General features: G+C 36.6%; 2 protein-coding genes across 9 annotated transcripts; both read left to right on the top strand.

Annotated features, from left to right (window-relative positions):
- Positions 1–203: 203 nt before the first annotated feature.
- LOC110110174 (probable methyltransferase PMT19) lies at positions 204–8683 on the top strand. 2 transcript variants are annotated; one of them, XM_020841537.2, is made up of 5 exons: positions 204–505; positions 976–1365; positions 2104–2181; positions 7904–8167; positions 8545–8683. In XM_020841537.2, the coding sequence occupies exons 1-4, from the start codon at positions 294–296 to the stop codon at positions 8121–8123; spliced, it is 900 nt and encodes a 299-aa protein (XP_020697196.1). In that variant the 5' UTR covers positions 204–293; the 3' UTR covers positions 8124–8167; positions 8545–8683. The 2 variants fall into 2 exon arrangements, with proteins under 2 accessions (XP_020697196.1, XP_020697195.1); XM_020841536.2 differs by lacking the exon at positions 8545–8683 and having other exon boundaries at positions 7904–8325.
- A 97-nt stretch (positions 8684–8780) lies between these two features.
- LOC110110173 (PTI1-like tyrosine-protein kinase 1) lies at positions 8781–20371 on the top strand. 7 transcript variants are annotated; one of them, XM_020841533.2, is made up of 9 exons: positions 8781–8971; positions 9145–9249; positions 17713–17828; positions 18661–18914; positions 18996–19122; positions 19247–19520; positions 19653–19785; positions 19881–19967; positions 20085–20371. In XM_020841533.2, exons 1-9 carry the CDS (start codon positions 8820–8822, stop codon positions 20232–20234), a joined length of 1398 nt encoding a protein of 465 aa, XP_020697192.1. In that variant the 5' UTR covers positions 8781–8819; the 3' UTR covers positions 20235–20371. The 7 variants fall into 7 exon arrangements, with proteins under 7 accessions (XP_020697192.1, XP_020697191.1, XP_028553864.1 ...); XM_020841532.2 differs by having other exon boundaries at positions 17713–17837; XM_028698032.1 differs by lacking the exons at positions 8781–8971; positions 9145–9249 and adding exons at positions 16632–16688; positions 16787–16868 and having other exon boundaries at positions 17713–17837.
- Positions 20372–20514: the final 143 nt, after the last annotated feature.

Below are 20514 nucleotides of genomic sequence, written 5' to 3'. Positions count from 1 at the left end.
CGAGCCTTTTACTTTTTACTTGGTTTCTGCATGCTTGTCAAGGCATCCTAACACTGATAGAAGCCATTCATGGTCATTTTTGTGCCTTTCATGTTAAGTTTTTGAATTTAGTAGTGTATATTTTGATATGGACGATGCTTTAGATAAAACCATAAAGTTCGATTGAAGTTCTATTGCTGCAATCTGATTTGTTTATTGTTACTTCAGAGGGTTTGTATTTGTTGGAGATTGATCGTATTCTTAGACCTGGTGGTTACTGGGTTTTATCTGGTCCCCCCATCAACTGGAAAAAAATGTACAAGGGTTGGGAAAGAACACCTGAGGACTTGGAAGCAGAACAGAATGACATAGAAGATTTCACCAAAAGACTTTGTTGGAAGAAGATTGCAGAGAAGGGTCCAATTGCCGTGTGGAGAAAACCAACAAATCATCTCCACTGTGCAATTAAATTGAAAAGTTCAAGATCTCTACGTTTTTGTGAGGGAAGAGATCCAGATAACTCTTGGTGAGTAGTTGTCTCTAGTTCTTCTTTAATTCTTTGGCCTCTTCTGTATTGTGGAAACTTTCTCCCGTCAGATGATTTAATACTAGAAGTAAACAAGGTGGTACGGTGCCTAGTGATTGTACATATGCAGGCAAATGCAGCAGAAGAGAGAAAAACTTCATCATGACTGTAAACATGATAAATTTTCTAATTTGATTAAACTGCGGACGTTCAGTAGGGAGTATTTCCTTCAAAAATATATATTGGGATTGCTTCAATGGTTGCTGTATCATCTTTTTTGGACAAATCTATTAATAATAGAGGCTTGTTACTGCACAAGTATATAATCTTTGATAGATTCCCGTCCAAAGCAGATGATTTGATAGCCTTTAAAATATTTCATTTGGATTTTTTTTAATATTAGAATTTTATTCAACTAATTTTGTTAGCCTCAATAATTTATCTTACGATTGTTTTAACATGTGCAACAGGTATGATGAGATGCAGACCTGCTTAACTCCCCTTCCAAATGTGGAACAAATTAGGGATACAGCTGGTGGCATCCTTTCCAAGTGGCCAAAAAGATTAAATGTTGTGCCCTTGAGGATCAAAAGTTGGAGTGTAAAGGGAGTCACTGCTGAAAATTTCAATCGTGATAATCGTATTTGGAATCAGAGACTCTCACACTATGGTATTTACATCAATTTTGGTTTGGCTGGTAAATACAGAAACATTATGGACATGAATGCTGGTTTAGGAGGTTTTGCTGCAGCTTTGGCAAAATATCCAGTTTGGGTTATGAATGTAGTTCCGGTGAATGCATCGATCAACACTCTTGGCATAATTTATGAGCGTGGTCTTATCGGAACTTACATGAATTGGTACCAATCAGCTGTCCTCCCCCCTCCCCCTCCCCCTTCACCACGCACATATTTGTTCTCTCAGTTAAATATACTATGTGCAACTCTATTTGCACTATTTCTTTATAAAAAATTAAATATATGTCCCCTTCCTGCTCCCTGATAGGAAATACTTGATCACCTTTACAGCAAATCTCCACGAAATACTGCTGTCCGGAGCAGGAGAACAGTGAAAACAGTGGAAAAAATGTAGAAAACTGAGAGAAAATCGTAGGAAAAACTTGTATTTTACTAGTTGATGCAAGAAAAATAACAAAGATACAATTGATCCTCAATTCGAGAGGAGTATCGATCTCTCCCAAATCTCTAGACGCCGCTAGAGCCCAAAGAAACCTAAATCTAAGAGATCTCAAATTTCAGCCAAATTCAAGATGCCCAAACCCTAGGAAAACAAACTATTTAATACATACAAATCAAAAGGAAATCCCTAAACAGTCCCTACATTCAAATTTCCCTCTCAAAACCCTCAAAAAAGCTTCCTAAAAAGCTCCCGCACGGTGTGCGGCTTGCTCGGCATCTCAGCGGGCGGAGATTTCTCCGTCTAGTTTGCGCTGGGCCGGTCCCGCACGGACCGGCTGGACCGGTCTAACACTCCCCTCCACCCTTTTAAAAAAAAAAAGAATATTACTTTTTATTTCCCCTCAAAATATATTTTTGGCACTGTCATTGATTTCTGAGTTTGTCATATGTGCATTGCAGGTGTGAAGCATTCTCTACTTACCCTCGCACGTATGATGTAATACATGCCGATGGAATTTTCAGCACGTACTTGAACAAGTAAGTTTTACTTCACCAAAACTTCCAATATGCGAGTCTTTAAAAAGGTTATCCTCAGTTAATCTCATAATCTCAATCTAATTTAATTTGCATAATTGTTGGTTCTCACATTGTAGCACAATTCACTACATTCAGTGATCAAATTGCTTTGATTTTCAACAATGGTTTTTTATTTTTTTGTTTTTGTCATTCGTAAGATATATCATGTTCGCATATAGCGCTGCTACGTCAATTATATAAACGTGCAAGGCCTACTTAACGAAGTAGTTCCCTGTGCTGATTTAGAGCCTCTATTATCATCACAATTCCCTGTGGTGTAACATTTATGTGATAAAACTATAAAATAGAGTGGTTGTGGTTTGTATGGGAAATGTAGCACTGATAGGATGTTGGGGATATAAGCCTTTCAGCGGCTCGGTGGTAGATAATGTGAAAGGGATTGGGGTAAAACAAAATGCTTAAAAACTATTACTGTAGTCCTTTTATTACTGCCCATGGATCTCCAACTACAGCCTTTGGATTACTGCTCACGGATCTCCAACTGCAGCCCTCGGATTGTTGCCCACGGATCTCCAACTATAGCCCTCGAATTGCTTCCCACGGATCTCCAACTATAGCCCTCACATTGCTGCCCACAGATCTCCAACTATAGCCTTCGGATTGTTGCCCACATATTGTTGATGTGGCCTCCCCTTAGCTGCGTGATTCAACAATCCCTCTCAAGTTGGGTTGTACAGGCTGTACAATCCTAACTTGCGAACAAATTTATCAAGTAGAGAGCTTCGTAGTGTCTTTGTTAGAACATTGGCAAGTTGTTCATGAGTTGGAGTATATACTTTAATTTCCGAGTTCTCTATTTTCTCATTTATAAATTGTTTATCAATAGTAACATGTTTTATTCTGTTTTGATGTACTGGATCCTTTGTCATACTGATTGCAGCTTGATCGACACATTTCAACTTTATCGTGCCTTGAATATTTATTCCCAATTCAATTAATACTTGTTTGACTTAAATACCTTCACAAATAATAATTGTTAATGCTCTCAGTTTAAATTCGACACTGCTTCTGGAAACAACAGATTATTACTTGCTCAATCATGTCACTAGTTTCTCCACACAAATGAACAATGTCTTGTGGTCGATTGATTGTCAACCTAGCTTCCTTTGCCCAATCTGCATCAGAATAAAGGATCAATTTCCTATCTTCATTTTTCTTGAATAATAGCTCATTTCCAGGAGTATTCTTGAGTTATCTCAAGATTTGGTATGCTACCTCCATATGCTCCTTCATATGATTACTCATATATTGGCTTACCATACTCACAGCAAACCCAATATCTTGACGGGTGTGGGAGAGGTATATGAGCTTTCCTACAAGACGTTAATATCTTCATTTATCTACTGGAACTCCCTCCTTATCTATCCCAAGTTTCTTCTTAGGATCCATAGGTGTACTGGCTGGTCTGCATCCCAGCATGTTGGTCTCCTTCTGTAGGTCTAAGGTGTACTTTCGTTGGAAAATAAATATACCTTTGCTTGATCGAGCTACCTCTATACCAAGGAAGTATTTAAGTGATCCTAGATCTTTAACTTCAAACTCCTTGGATAAAGCATGTTTGATCTTCATTATTTCCTCTATATCACTTTCAATAAGGATGATTTCATCCACATATACAATCAATAATGCTACATTGTCTCTTTCTGCTGCTTCATAAACAAGGTGTGATCTTCTTGGCATTGTTTAAAACCATGGCCTTTTATATACTTTGAAAATCTTCCAAACCATGCTCTTGGAGGCTGTTTTAATTCATACAAGGATTTCAACAGTTTACTCATTTTATCCCTTTCATAAGACTTCTGAATCCCCATTAAAATCTTCATGTAGACATCTTCTATCAGGTTCCCATTCAAGAATGCAATTTTGATATTTAGTTGATGTAAGGGCCAATCTAAATTTGTTTCCAAGAAAAGAATAATCCTTATGGTGTTGAGTTTTGCAACAGGAGCAAAAGTTTCCTGATAGTTTATTCCACAAGACTGAGTGAATCCTTTTGTAATTAGTTTAGCTTTCAGCCTCTCAACACTACCATCCATCTTATGCTTTACAGTGAACACCCATTTGCAAGTCACAACTTTCTTTCATGGTGGGAGATTCATAATCAACCATGTTTTATTTTTTTACAAGACCATAATTTCTTCTTTAACAGCTTGTCTCCATCTTAAGGTGATTCAAAGCTTCCTGAATATTGGTCGAAATCTGTACATCATCCAACCTGCAAAGGAAGACTTGATAAATGTCTGATAATTTACTATAGGAGAGAGTTTTCGATTAAATGCTTGGTGTGTGATTCTTTTTGGTCATTTGATGACTCTATCTCTTTTTGAACTTCCTCATTTTTCTCCTATGTATAAATTTCTATAGTTGTTGGATTCATTGAAGTAGAGTTGATAGGTACAAGATGTATCTCACTGCTCGACATATGCTGATTTTTCTTTCTTTTTCTTTAGTATACATATTGTTATTCCTTATTTGTTGATATTTGCAGGGATTTATTAGGACTTATGGGTGGAGGTAATAGATTTGAAGGTGGAGTTTATGATATAAGTGATATACCTTGGGAAATACCTCTGTTTAAAATTGCGAAATAAAAGGCGCGCCTCTGCGCAATTTGACCCAAAAACGCCTCGAGGCTTACGCAATTCGTCTCCTGGCAAACGCGTATGCCTCACCTGGTCTGAGGCGCGCCTCAGAGGCGCAATTGCGCAATTCTGGGTGAGGCGTACGCCTCATAGAACCGGCCCCACCCACTTAAAATGAAGCCTTTTCTCCTCTTAATCCCGCACGGCTTCCAGGTTATCCCGAAATTTTCCTTATCGCAGCCTATGTTCGCGAAACAGAGGGGATCCTGCACGGTCGGCTTCCCTTCCCGCCGCCTCTCCCGCCGGTGCCGCCTCTCTCCGGCGAACTTGAAGTGTCCGGCCGCCCTTTAGGAGTACTCCACAATCGATTTTAGGTATTTTTTTTAGTTTAGGGCTAGATTTTTCAAATGAAAGAAAATCTAGGAATTTTTTTTTTGATTTTTTTTATGTGTTTTTGGATTTTTAAATTCTTATTTACGCAATTCTGCGTCCGTGAGGCTTACGCCTCACACGGCCTCGAGGCTTACGCCTCGCCTCACGGACGAAAACCGCCTCGAGGCTTAATTACGCAATTTTAAACCTTGGGAAATACTCGTGGTTTGAATTTCTTGAGATATTTGTTGTTTTTGACTGAACTCTATTTGGTTGTATAATAAGTAATTCCACTCCCAAGTTTGAAATTCTCCTTCACTCTCCTCCAGAATTTTAAATCTAGTGAAGTATGGTTTGTTTTCAAAGGTGACATCCATGGTTTCAAATACTTTCCTAGAAATAGGACAAAAACATTTGTAACCTCTTTTTGTTGGAGAATTGCCAATAAAGACACATTTTTTTATCTTGGGTCAAGCTTGCTTCTATCTTGTGGATAGATATGAACAAAGACAGAGCACCCAAAAACTTTAGGTGAAAGGTTTAATCATATGAATCAAGCATGAGGATAGGCTTTGAGTAAAGTTTGCTAGATGTTTCAAATTTTTGTATCCAAGTAGGTAACTTATTTATTAGGTATGCAGCAATAAGAATGGTTTCCCCCATTTTGTTGAGGCGCGTATATGCACATGAACTCACTTAGATTATACCTTGGCTTGATTGGTATTTTATTATGGTAGAATGGAAGTACTCTCTCCCATCGTATGATTTTAAGATTTGAAATTTTATATTAATTTGGTTTTGAATCATCAGTTGAAATGATTTAAATATCCTTTCAACTTCAATTTTTTTCTTCATTAAATAAACCCAAGTGAGTCTAGTATGATCATCAAAATATATCACAAACCACCTTTCTCCACTTATATTTTTAACCCTTGGCAGTCTCCAAATATCATTATGTATTAAAGCAAAGGGTTTAGAAGGTTGGTAAGGAAAAATTGAATAAGATGATCTGCTATGTTTAGCCAATTGACAAGTTTCACATTTGAACAAACTTGAATTTTTATTAATAAATAAATGGGGAAAAAGCTTTTCAAGATGCATGAAATTTGGATGACATAACCTATAATGCCACATGATAATCTCTCTATCTTAATTGACTCTAGAATGACTCTAAAAAAACCAACTTACAATAGAATGATTCTTAGGAGTAGCAATTAAGATTTGTATTGATTTGGGTGTCTTGATATAATATAACTCAAAACACATCTCAGCACTAGCAATCTTCTTCTCCAAATCCAGTTCTCTAAAAATACATGCATTATTGAAGAAAATTGTTAAGCAATTACTATCACGAGTCAATTTATTAATGGAAATCAGATTGCACTCAAGATTGGGCACATAAAGTACCGATTTAAAGGTGATAGCTTCTGTGACAAAAGCAGAACCAGTTCCCAAAACATTGGATGTTGAGCCATCAGCAATCTTAACTACTCAATTTGAATGATAAGGTTTATAATTATGAAGGACTGTAATGTCTCCTGTCATATGATCTGTTTCTCCTGAGTCGATAACCCAAAGTTTTGACCATTTTATACTCGAGTGAGCGTGTAGGCTAGTAGAAGGTTCTGGAGACTGTTGGTTCGTGATGTTGTTAAGCAGCAACTTCAGCATGCTCCTTGGTGAAAGGAATGACTTCAGCTTTGATAGATTGATCTTGCGTTGTGTTGATAGTGTTCTCCTTACTTTCTTATGTTGATTTGTTTGCCTTCCAATCAGCTGGGTTTCCATAAATCTTTCAACGTCTCCTTTGTATGTCCTAGTTTGGCATATTGATCACACCATGGTCTAGGAAACGGAGAAGAATTCTCTGCAGATCCAGAGTTTCTGGAGTTCAAACCGATAATATTTGGGTAGGAGGATGAGATCTCGCTATCCATTGACATGGTTGGGTTTCCTCAGTTGAAAGAGAAGATGAATTTTGAGCAATGGATACCGATGCTTGAAGAGAGGCTATCGGCATGATGATGGAGAGTTACCGCGGGTTGAGGGTTTGGAAGAAAGGGAGGAAGGTTTGTTGTTGGCACTCAAAGAAGACTTAGGATTTTTCTAAGCTCTGATACCGTGATGAAATTGTTTATAGGGAAATTCAAATTCTATTTTATTCCTTAGAATCATTATATATATATATATACTCTAGGAGAATAAATAGAAAAAGAAAGATATTTAATCTAAGCAATTATAATAATCATAAGTATATATATATATATATATATATATATATTCTAGGAGAATGAATAGAAAAAGGAAAAACATTTAATCTAATTAATTATAATAATAATATCACACGGATCTCCAACTGCAGCTCTCGGATTGATGCCCACAGATTGCCGACGTGGCCTCCCCTTAGCTGCATGATTCAACCGTCAGTATCATTATTTTTAAGAGAAAAATCAGGAAATGCTTAGAGAAAAAATCATACCCTGATTCAATATTTATCAGGTTTTCTTGGATGTTTGCTGAGTCCATTTCTGCTGTATGTACATTCCCGCATAGTTTCTATCGTGTATATTTGCACGGAAATGCTTGGCTTGCTTGTATGAGCGGCCACAGCCAGCATAGTTCATCACCGTTGCACAATGGGGATGCTTGAATTGAACGAACTTTCTTAAGAATAAAAAGGTTTACATCATGAAGTTCCTCTACTGCAGGTGTGAATCCATTGACATCTTACTTGAGATGGACCGCATTCTCCGCCCCGAAGGGGCTGTAATCATCAGAGACCACGTAGACATTATCGTGAAGGCAAAGAATGAAGCTGAACGACTAGGCTGGCAATGCCGCATGGTTCACAGCGAAAAGGGACCCTTTCACCAGGAGAAACTTCTCATTGTTGACAACTCCATGAAGAGCCATATCACACTCAACTAGCATTCTCCTATATTTGTTTTTTATTTGTCCTATTTGGGCTACAGGTATGTTCAGGATTCTTCATTGTGTTAGAATAAGATTATGGGTAATCATTAATGAATACTAAGGCTATATTTGGGACGGCTTTTTTACTGCTTCTTAAAGCAGCTTTCGAGAATAAAAAATTTAATTTTTGTACTAGAAAGCTGTTTTAAGAAGCAGTGTTACGCCCTCTTCGATTACGATGAAGGGTCAGTATCAGGATCATCACAGGTGGTCTCTCTGCATTCCTTTGGAACTGAGTTTTAATTGGTCGTAAACCACTTTGGGTAGTCAATCAATTGTTTCTTTCAGATATCTGAGGATATATCAAGATTATCATTGATGGTATAAAATGTAATGTGATATTCGAAAGATGAAATAATGTTACTGTATCATGCAGAGAAGAACGATGGTCTTGTCCAATAGAGTCATTGGAATTCTTGCAAGAGCTTAAATCCCCAAATTAAATAAACCTCATGTATCGAATGAAGTAAATCTCGTGATTTTTATCATGTCATATATATTATTATCCATCGAGGTTTGTAGGTGAAAATCGCTATCCTCCATGGTTAATCGTATATATGATATCATCTGCTCTTTTATTGGTCTGCTTGCATAGAGTGTAAAGGCATACGACCGTTTTGTACTACGGGATACTACGATCGTATCCTTTGCATGCGAACCCCGCTAAGCATAATCCTTTCGGAGACGCACAGCAAGGTTGCTATCTTTCTGCATGGGTTAACTGATCCTATATTGGAGATCTATGGGGTGATCAAAGGATCTGGCGTCTGGAAAGAAATACAGAATGCCAGAGAAATACAGAGGTTCGTGAAAAGTTTTTTTTTTTTTAATTAAGATAGAACTTAAAAATTTTAAATATGATGACATATTTGTGGGAAATAATACATTAATAATATTTGAAAATAGAATAATAGATTATTAAGTTTATATATTCAATGTGTATATACTAATAAAATTTCCTTTCTTTTAAGACCAGGTACTTAGCAGTGACCAACAAAGGCAGAGGATGGCATAACTTTTTTCCCATTATTCCCCTTAAATCTATTGATATCCCAGCTCTGAACAATGGGATTCTAATAAGGTACGCGCCATTTGCCCTCTGTAAACCATTTTCATCGAGATATTTCACATCAAATGAATGCTTATTCAGCTTGAATCATCTGGAAACTTTTAATTCATGACATAGCAAAGAAAATGGTTTTATGCTATATTTTCCTTTGATTTTATCCCAGTTTGAATACGTACCGTAATGAACTGACGTGTTAAATGCATGGTTACGTAATTTCATCTTAAAAAAAAATTAATAATAATAATAATAAAAAAAAAAAGTGACTAGCTCCAATTACACTTTTTTTTTTAAAATGCGGTCTGAATCCCTAGTCTCCTTCCTCTATTCATCTTTCCCTAATCCTAGAAAAATTATAAGGTGTGGAGTGCGCATCGTCCGCACAAGTACTGGGTACCTAACTGTACGCAATGCTTGTGCGGACGGTTCTCCCCGTTCGCACTTTGCACCTAATAATCTCTCCTAATCATGACCCAAGAAGCTTGCGCAAGAATCGTTGGACAGAGAGGTTAGTTGAGGGGTATTTTATTTATTTTTTTATTTTTAAAATTACTGTCCATAATGCAAGCTTAGATCTTACCCAAAAAAAAAAAAACATTCCACCATTTATATTTGAAGAATGAATAGGTTTTTTGTTAGTTTTATATTTTGTTTTGTGAGAAATGATTTGGTCTATGTTTGCCTAAAATAAAAGTTTTGAGTCATGATTTAAGGTTTTTTATTAGTTTTAGATTTTCTTTTTAAGCTAATAGTTAAAATGTTTGAGTGAGGTTGGCTCAAATGAATTTTTAATTATGAAGTACTTAAGAATGCTTAAGAAGAAAGATTGCTTGAGTGATGTATTTTTGCCCAAAATGAAATTTTCAATTATTAATAAATTTAATTTTAAAAAATTCATTTTGTCATACCTAATTTTTTAATTTAATTATAAATATCAAATTTTAAAATAAATTTATTTGGCATCATTTTTGTAGTTTTCACAAATTTGAAGTAATATAATTATGAATATTGTTATTATTTTTTATGAAAATGGTTTAACTATTAGGGTTGAAAAGACTTGAGCCAAATTCGAGTTGGCTTCTAATCAATCATTTTGAGTCCTATTTTGATTAGTCATTTCCATTATTCTGTATTGTAAATGTAGGTATTCACAATGAATGCATGGCCATCATCTTTTATATTGCTATATGATAGAGAGTTATCTTTAGATGTTAATTTTTTGCCACATATAGTGGTGGTAATTGGCGCCCCTTACAAGTTTCATGTAAGTCAACTTTAAATCAGCTGAAGGATATGGTTCTTAGAGCGCTCAAGTACAATCCATCAAAGTTCAGAGCAACTATTGAGGTTCGTTTTCAGTGTGGAGCAAATTCATTGCCTCAAAAGTTGAGGACGATGAAGTATTTGAATTTGTGTTGTCATTGGCTATTGTTGAAGTTCTGATTCTATATGTGGAGGTTAACAAATTTCAGAAGATAATAATTTTGACGAAAATCTTTCAACTTAAATTCATGATTCAGTCGTACTCAGCCATACAGATGAGATGCAAGATGCTTCCGAAAGGCACATGGCAATGCCAAATTTACACCTTGGACATGTTAGGAGTCGATCTACACCTTGAATTGGACTTGGCTTGCTCATTTTAAATATTATTCATATTTTGCTCAAGCTAGCCTAAGTTTTACATATATGTTGGTACTTAATTTGTTTATTTATGTTTTATATTTTTTATGATATGTAATTTCTTGTAGCTATCAAGAAATAATTATGGGGTAGTTGAAAGCAACAAGATTTTTAGCATCATTTGGCTATAAGAAAGTTTAGGATTCAAGTCTTCATACTATACATACAACTATAAAATGATTCTTCCCAAATCTTGAGGGGCAAGGATCATATTTTGAATAGGATGTTAGATGAATGAATAAAAAAATGTGGATGATTTGACTATTATTATTATTATTATTCATAAATTCTTATAAATATATTGAGTGACTTATGTTGCTATATTTATAAGGCAAAGTAACTTGCTTAAAATTGTAGTAAAGGAATATAAGAGAAGATATGCAAAGGCAATTCCTAATAGAGAAAACTCAGGAGTCTAAAGAATTGGTTTATGCTAGGGGTGTTAATATTAAATACGACCCGAAAATCCTTCTCGAATCCGACACGAAAATTTTGGGTTTGGGTCAATCCGAACTTGGTCGAGTTCGGGTTGGGGATTTTGACCTGTTTGCAAAATGGGTCGGGTTGGAGTTGACCCAGAAATCCTGAAATCAACCTGAACTCGGATCGGACGTAGCCTTATGAGTTCGTCGAGTCCACCAAAGGCTCGAAGAGATGCAACCCGCTTAGGCTGTTAGCCATCTGTGTCCGCCTCGTCAGTGTCACCGGAGACGTTGCTGTCCCACTTTCGCGTGCTGGACGATCTCAGCTCGAAGAACTCATATCGGACGTCACCAGTCCGTCAGGCGGTCAACGATCGAAGCAGCGACGGGAGGCTCAAGGCTGCCATTTTCACACGCTTCTTTAGCCAAATATTGTAAATCCGTGTCGAGTCGGGTTGACCCGAACCCGAAGCGGGTCGGGTTTTGTAATATCAGTTCTGTTGAGTTAAGAATTTGAAAGATCAGTTCAGTAACCTAATCCAAAGCCAGATCCTGGTTAAGAAAGGTCTCTCGTCGCGATCCGGCTCGGGCGGGATCCGTCCCCGTCGGGTCGGGTCGTGACAGGTTTGGGTCCCAAAAACCAACCCGTTTTCAAAAACAAGTCGGTTCGAGTTGACCAGAATTGTGCCATATCAGTTTCGGGTTCGACCCGACCCGTGACCCGAAATTAACACCCCTAATTTATGCAATGATTATTAACTAAAGCCATTGGAAAATATTTTTAAAATGGGTTTTCAAAGAGATAACAAGTCGCTAAAGCTTGCTGAAGAAAAAATAGGTATTTATTGTTTTTTTTCTCCTTATATAATGTTATTTTATGTTTTCCTAAAAATTTATTCTTTCTAGTTATCCTTTTACTTGTTTTCAGGTCCTGCTGTGACCATGAAGACTAATGAAGGAATCTAGCTCAGTGAAAGTCAGATATTTATATTAAGAAGGATAAAAACTTCAATAAATATATGAATATCCTTTAAAGTAATCTAATAGGAATTATTAGTACTTATGATGAAGATATTTGCCGTTGGAGGACACTGACAGAATTGTGCCATATTTAAAAAAATAATAAAAAATAAATAAATTAAGTCGCATTCTATTTTTCTTAATATATTATCCTTCATATTATATTCATATTAAATTTATTTAAACTCCAACACCTCATGATTTGCTTGAAATATAAAAAATTAAATTTATTATTGTTTTCTTAAATTAAACATATGCAAATGATCAATATCGATATATACGCTTAATGAGTCCGTTATTATTGAATAAATGTTTTTTTGGATCACTTCAAAAATAAGCTCAAAACTTTTAGTTGATTTTTTTGAGTGACTTTTTTTTTTCTTTTTGGAAAAAAAAAAACAGCGAGTATAAAAGAAGTGAATAGTGCGAGCCTCGCTGGCATTCCTCGAGCAAATTCATGGTACATGCTTTTCTCTTATTTATCTTTTGGCTACCGAAGGCTTCTTTTCTCCTTGCTCTTCCGTCTTCAGCTCTCCTTGCTTCCCAAACCCTAAATACTAGGACAGGAAGGGACATCTCTCTAAATTTCTTCTCCGAATCCGATGAATTTCAGGTGCGATGCGATTTCGTCATTTTTCTTTGTTTGTTTTTGTCCGATTCGTTGCGTTTTGTTCCATTCGTTCTTGTCGTTTTTGGTGTTATCTGTTTTTTTTTAGTCCACCCGTGGATTTGGATTATTCCAAGGGAGATGGATGCTGCGATCTGATTCTTTGTTTTCATTCTCACAAGATCCATTCAGTCGATTGGATTCCTTACTTGAATTTGGGAATCTTATGCAGGTTTTGCGGTTATTTTTCTCTGTTTCTATTTTTTGAACATTTGAGGTTTGATTTATTGTCCTGATGAAAGGAACGTCGCTTAGATATATTTTGTTTTTGGCATGTTATCGGTATCTAATTCATCTAACTGCTCTGTTTTTCCCTTTTTGTTTTTGTTCGTATTTATTGTGATGAATAACATTTTTGTTGTTTTGGATGTGTCTGATGGAGCATGTTTTGGTTGATCTATTCGTACAGAAGTTTTATTTATTTTTTGGCCATTGAGTGGGCAATACTATGTACTAGGAGGGTAAAATACCCACTGAAATTCTTCGTATTTGCTGCCATCATTTTCTTTTCAGTCCACCGAATGATATGGCTACTATTGTTTTCTTATTATTATCCAGAAATCCTTAAATATATATAATACCTAAACGAGAAAACAACATATGTATCGAAATATCGAATCTGTAAATTCAATGGAAATTATTTTAAAATGTTACATTCTCCGGACCTCCGTGAGTACGCATTTTATCTTCTGTAAAATAATTATATATTGTAGTTTTCATATATTCTTCCGTGAAATACAATTCTATTAAGTCAAGGGTGTCAATTTCTCAGATCCTCACGAGTAGCCCCAAATCCAAAATTGGACCCTTCTCCCGACAACTATCAGGTTTTGGGACTATAGCCTCGTGACCCCGACCCGATTTTGTCAAACGGGTCAATTTATATGGACTCGAACACCCGATCCGCTTCGGGCTCGGTGTCAACCCAACCTTGACCCTGCGAATAAACAATCGTTAGTCCAGTTCCACATCTCGCGGCACACGGCGGGTCGACCAGGGGCAGGAACACTGAACGCCGACGAATTTCTAAGGCGACCTGCACGCGCCAAAATGCAGCGGTAAACCCTGGCAAACGCTCGAAACCTTGAAGCACCCCCAAGTGAGCGACGCCAAACCTTCATACGCCCGGCGAAAGCAGCCGGGAACGTAACGACTCGAGCTTGTGACCGTGAGCTCGGGCGCATGCCGCGGACGATGCTGGTCCTCGTACCGCGACGCGGACCGGGCAGTTGGGCAGGGGCCGGTCAGAGGCAGAGCAAGATGAGTTTTTTGCGGGTAATTCCGGATCACTTTCTCGGGTTTCCTTGGTCAACCCGAAACCCGACCTGGATTTTCAAAACGGGTCGGTTTTGGATCCGAACCTGTCCTGGTCGTGTCAAACTAAAACCTAAAATTTCGGGTCTTGTTCGGTACGAACCGAAGACACATCTGTCACACACTGTGTGATATGAATCGTAGGTACTCCTGCGATACATGCTCATGAAGCTCTACAGCTATCTGGCAGATAAGCCGGCTTGTAGAGCTGCGCATGAGCTCGCAATAGCTGCTTAGTGGAGTGATACTCGTCGTCTCACTCTGGCGTAATACATGCTAGAATACGCCACTATCTTCAGTTATATAGAGCTAGGCATCAGTGAGCTATCACGATCCTGACTCATCGATAAGTCAACCATATATATCCACCGTGCTTACGCGTCAACCATACGATCCATGCTATATCCTAGAATCCTACACATATGAATTCGTCACTAGCGACCTGGTTACTCACTATACTGATTACTACGATACGAAGACCTGTATTAGACCTGCTCTCTTGCACCTTACACATAGTATGTGAGCCAAATCCACCGAGATCCTAATCAAGTACGTCAAATAGACAACTTCAATATTCAAATCTGGTCTTTAAACCTTAAGGTACTTCTCTACTAGAACGCTCTCCAGCATTCAACGGCTTATTACATTCTGGCCCACTCCGATATGGCGTCTTTCATAAAGAGTGCAAAAGTAAAATTCAAGTCGGTATGACTTGCCGAAAGACAACAATAGGCATTGATGGCGATATTATCTATTATTTATTTAAATATTATTTTAATTACTTTGCTTGGCGTTGACCCTCTTTGACTCATACTTCTGTTTATTCATTGCTAGAATACTAACTACAATCAGAGTTGCTCAGTGCGCTCTTTTACATCTTTGGAACTAAAGTTACACTCTTTTCTTTTTCACATACTATACTATTAATTAATCCTATCCATCGTGACCTTGAAGTCTTAGCAATCATGGGTCACTTTCGATTATTACTAGTAGTTTTCTTGTTACTTCATTAAGGTACTCTAAATTTTAAATCATCTCTAATTATTACATGAATCTTTAGAAAATAAATTAAGCCTGACGATTACAACACAACTTAGGACATATTCTTAAGTGTATATTGCATTTTAAACAAATGATTGTAATTTTCTCTTAACATGAACTCAACTAGTGCTCATATACTACATGGTATAACCATGAATATCTAAGTATATATATATATATAACTGATTAAAAAGTATATTATATTCATCTTAAAATAAAATTATAAATATTCTTAAATCTTCTTTATAGATTACTCTAAATCTATCATAAATCTTCTTTATAGATTACTCTAAATCTATCATAAATCTTCTCTATATTTATTACGTATGTCACTCCCAAATAGTTATAAATAGACTCACATATTTCACATGAAAGAGGGGGAGGAGGAGGAATAAGAGAAAAACTCTGAGGCTTGAATAATCATTGAGCTCCATCCCATCAGCACCATAGATAAATTCGTGCTCTAAGCCGTCACTGTTGAACCTTTGATTGACCATCGCTGTCGGATTTTTGTGCAAAATTAGAACGTTAAATTTTATATATTTGTTGTATTGTACATATATTTATTTGTGTTATGAATCTTCTGAGGATACTAAATTTTATCTTTCTATTGCTGCCAATATTGTAGGAAGCAACAATTCTTATAAAAAAAAGAGGTGAAAATATTCTTCTATTATTTTGTTTGTTTCTTACTTTCTTTCACCACAACCGCAGCCGACTTTGAACGGTTTGATTCTTCCGTCCGCTTTAAAAGCTGTATATAGAATTCACGATTTTCAATTTTTCTTTCTTTTTTTTTTTTTTAAGAAAAAATTAGTGTTTTTGAGCTTTCATTAGTTACATTTTACTCATAAGTTTTATCACCACCCAACTACTGCCTTGTAGATCAATACCCAATTGTAGTCACCAAAATTATTTTGACATTTTAAATGACTTTTTATTTTTTAGTCTTTTTGTCGAGAAATAAAGCCTTTTGATTTTTATTTATTTCTTGACATTTAGAATAATTAAGGTAAACTTACACGTATAATATATATGAAAGATTCAAATTCAAGATCTTTTAATTTATAATCAAAATTTATGATTTAATCTTTTTAAAATAATAATAATAATAATAACTTACAAGCATAGTATCAATTAAATTATTTATTTATTTGTTTCTTGTTTAGGAGTGAGGATGAGAGATTAATGCGAGCCAAGCTGGCATTCCATCTCCGTTCTTTCCATATTTATTTTTACTATTTTTGCCACCGTCCCTTATTTTCTCCTTCCTTCATTCCTTCCTTCCTCGTCTCGTCTCGTCTCGCCTCTCGTCTTCAACGCTCCTCGCCTCGTCTCGTCTCGTCTCTCGTCTCGTCTCGTCTCGCCTCTCGTCTTCAACGCTCCTCGCCTCGTCTCGTCTCGTCTCTCGTCTTCAACGCTCCTCGCCTCCGAAACCCTAAATATTAGGGCCGGAGAGGATCGTTCCCTAATTCTCTTCTTCATAGGTGAGAAGCGATTTCGTCGTCTTTCTTGATTTGTTTTTTTCTCCGAATCATTGCGTTTTGTTCTATTTAATCTTGTCGTTTTAATTTGTGTTGTCTGTTTCATTCAAAGCCCATCGGGCGGTTTGGTTGCTTCGGAGGGATATGGATTCTGCGATCTGATTCTTTGTTTTCTTTCTTCTAACTTCTAACTATCCGATCGAGATTCCTTGCATGTATTTAGGGATTTCACTTTTTATTAATTTATTTTGTATCTATGTTGGTCGTTGCCCGGATTTATTGCCGGTTATGCATTATTGCATTTTTTTTTTCATTTCAGCCTTTGAGGCTTAATATCATCTCTTGATGAAAGGAACGTCTCCGTAACTCTATTTTCCTTTTTGGGTGTTGTCGGAATCTAATTCATTACATGTGCTCTGTTTTTTTTTCTTCTTTTTAATTTTCTTCTGCTGTGGTAAATAGCAATCGCATTTGGAGAAAATAAATACATTCCGGGAATGCTTCTGGATTTATTTTGGTTTGATTGATTAATACAGATTTTTTTTTTTTTGCCATGGATTGCAAAATGCTCTCATGAGATTCAGAGAGAATGCCTGCTCTTATTAAACTTATTTGCGAATGTCGTTTTCTTTTTAACCTTTTTTTTTTTCGGACCGTCTATGTAAGTGATCATGTATTCTTATAAGAACTTGAACATAATGTCCGTAAGTGTATTCGGATACTTATTTGCTATGATGCTTTTAGAATTTCCTTCAATTTGCCTGATGAATTTTTTTTTTCTTTTAACTAATTTCAATAATCAAAGAGTTTTTATGATTTTGTCTTATTCTATATTTGATCTGCATAGTAAAACAAGAAACAAGTTCAAGATGTCCTGCTGGCTTTGCTGTTCATGTAAGGGGGATGAGTCTGGTGATCCTCGTGAGAAAGAAGCCTTAAACAGTCCGAGGCGTTATATTGATGGTAGGAATGGTATGCTTTTGCTCTATCTCAACCATGCTTTAAAATAGATAATTGGTGCAATAATATTATGCAATACATTTTAGACCATTTCCAACCGAAAATCTCATTTTTTCACTTCAAAATGCCGTGAAACTAAAAAAAAATGCGTTGATTCATCCAATCAAACTCCAATTTTATGAAGGTAACGTTATTTCTTCTTTTCGCGCGTTTCCTTGGCAAGTTAGGTAGAGGTAGAAAAAAAGCGGAGATGAATAGTGTAACGTCAATATTGGCGTCCCACTGTTCACCCACATGCAAATAACGGAAGTTTTACCATTTTGCTGGAGCTCAGCATCAAACGCCATTTAAGCGTTTGGAGTTCGGTTGGAGATGCCCTTAAGAACAAGCTTTTTTGATGAACGAACTCTATTTTGCAGGCTCAGTAGTTGATTTTGACTAGCAAAAATTTTCACTTAATGATGTGTTTGCATGCTGTTTTTTTTTTTTTTCCTTTTTGCATTGCCTGTTTATGATAATATTGCAGTTTATAATTGAAGTTTAAACTTAAAATACATCTACAACAAAACTTGCCTCAGGCATTGCGATCAAAGATGCTTGCAATGCTTTATCTTGCAACAATAACTCCTCAAAATGGTAGGTCTCTGTTATTTGATTACTTTTGATATGCAGAAATGGCAACACTACATGGATATTGATGTTGTTGTTGTTAATCCATATAATGGTTTGTTTTGGATATTTACTATGGAATTAGAAAATTGTTGAGGCAGTGCTTTTTGTTCCAAAATTTCATTTTCTAATTAATGTTTCAATCTTCATTTTGATTCATCTCCAGGAGCACAAAAAGGTTCAAGGCTTTCTGGTGTGGATAAAACAGAGCACCAGAAGGCAATACTACCTATTGACGTACCTGCATTATCTCTTGATGAGCTGAAGAATAAAACGGACAACTTTGGCTCAAAGGCTTTGGTTGGGGAAGGTTCATATGGAAGAGTATATTTTGCTGTTTTAAATGACGGTAGACAAGTGGCAATCAAAAAGCTTGATGCCACACAAGAGCCTGAGTCCAATGCTGAGTTTCTGTCGCAGGTCCTACATAAGTTATTTCAATTTTTCCATTATTGCTTCTTTGATATGTAGAACTTGACCATGTTATTTGTTTTGATTCAGGTTGCTAAGGTATCAAAATTGAAGCATGAAAATTTTGTAGAATTGCTGGGCTATTGTGCTGAGGGGAATCTCCGCCTTCTATCCTATGAGTTTGCAACCATGGGCTCATTGCATGATATTCTGCATGGTGTGCCTATTTTACGTTCTGAGCTGTTCTTTCCTGTTTATTAAAATGAGACGTGCTTTACCTTACGTGCTGTGTTTTCTTTCTTTCTTTCTTTTGTTCTCTCTCTCTGGTGATAAAATTTTAGGTAGAAAAGGGGTGCAGGGCGCGCAACCTGGACCGGTCCTTGACTGGATGCAGCGTGTTAGGATTGCTATTGATGCAGCTAAGGGACTCGACTATCTACATGAGAAGATTCAGCCTTCAATTATACATAGGGATATCCGGTCAAGCAACATTTTGTTATTTGAGGACTTCAGAGCAAAAATTGCAGACTTTAATCTTTCAAATCAGGCTCCGGATATGGCTGCTCGCCTTCATTCTACCCGTGTCCTCGGAACCTTTGGTTATCACGCTCCTGAGTAAATATTTTTTTAACTCAGCACTCTAATCAAATTTTCTTTCATTTTACATGTTCGGATAGTGATGTTAGTATGCTTAACCTCGTTTAATAGTTTGATTGGAGAGTAATTTCTTAGATGATTGTAATGCAGATATGCCATGACGGGACAGTTGACACAGAAAAGTGATGTGTATAGCTTTGGAGTTGTTCTTTTGGAGCTTCTTACAGGAAGAAAACCTGTTGATCATACAATGCCTAGAGGACAACAGAGTCTGGTTACTTGGGTGAGGAGCTCGTTAATTCTTTTATTAATCTGATGGATAACTTCGTATTTTGTTCAACTTGCTGCTTATCTTTGCATTTGATCTTTGTTATGAAGGCTACTCCACGATTGAGTGAGGATAAGGTGAAACAATGCGTAGATCCAAGACTGAAGGGTGATTATCCACCTAAAGGAGTTGCAAAGGTTTCTCTCCCTTCCTGACAATTCTGATTCTACTCGGAAGTCCTGATAGAAATTCTGTTGTACTAATCTGCTTCAATTTCTGAAGTTGCTTATTTTGGTTTGGTTTGTTTGGTGTAGCTTGCAGCAGTGGCTGCTTTATGCGTGCAGTATGAAGCGGAGTTCAGGCCAAACATGAGCATTGTGGTGAAGGCACTCTCGCCTCTCCTTGTAAATAAGCAGGCTCCTCCACAACAACCATCTCCTGCTCCAGGAATCGTAGATAATTGAACTGCCTGGCTGCATAGTGCTTGCTGATGCTGCGCATGTTCTTTTTGTAAAAGTATCGACGAATTATAAAGCTACAAAGAGGGAGATATTGCCACTTAACCTTATTTTTTAACTTCTAATTTATCTTCCCTTCAATCCGGGTATTTTTTTTTCTGAAATAACCCTAGTTCATGCTGTGCTGTAAATAAATTTATGCGCCGCGCACATGATTTATCTTTCCTAACTCACGTTCGCATTCGTTCGTTCTATGTACCTCTTTCTGAACATCATGGACTATTTA

The sequence above is a fragment of the Dendrobium catenatum genome, unplaced genomic scaffold, assembly GCF_001605985.2.
Source record: "Dendrobium catenatum unplaced genomic scaffold, ASM160598v2 fragScaff_scaffold_1035, whole genome shotgun sequence".
NCBI lineage: Eukaryota > Viridiplantae > Streptophyta > Magnoliopsida > Asparagales > Orchidaceae > Dendrobium > Dendrobium catenatum.
The sequence above is the reverse complement of the archived record's forward strand: the minus strand, read 5'-3'. Positions and strand labels throughout refer to the sequence as shown.

What these genes read in the sequence shown, in the direction of transcription:
- LOC110110173 (XM_020841532.2), top strand. Translation starts at nt 8,820, where the DNA reads ATGCGAACCCCGCTAAGCATAATCCTTTCGGAGACGCACAGCAAGGTT. An exon ending in AATGCCAGAGAAATACAGAG is followed by an intron (nt 8,972 to 9,144) that starts GTTCGTGAAAAG and finishes TTTTAAGACCAG; the next exon opens with GTACTTAGCAGTGACCAACA. An exon ending in CACCTAAAGGAGTTGCAAAG is followed by an intron (nt 19,968 to 20,084) that starts GTTTCTCTCCCT and finishes TGTTTGGTGTAG; the next exon opens with CTTGCAGCAGTGGCTGCTTT.
- LOC110110174 (XM_020841537.2), top strand. Translation starts at nt 294, where the DNA reads ATGTACAAGGGTTGGGAAAGAACACCTGAGGACTTGGAAGCAGAACAG. An exon ending in AGAGATCCAGATAACTCTTG is followed by an intron (nt 506 to 975) that starts GTGAGTAGTTGT and finishes CATGTGCAACAG; the next exon opens with GTATGATGAGATGCAGACCT. An exon ending in TTCAGCACGTACTTGAACAA is followed by an intron (nt 2,182 to 7,903) that starts GTAAGTTTTACT and finishes CCTCTACTGCAG; the next exon opens with GTGTGAATCCATTGACATCT.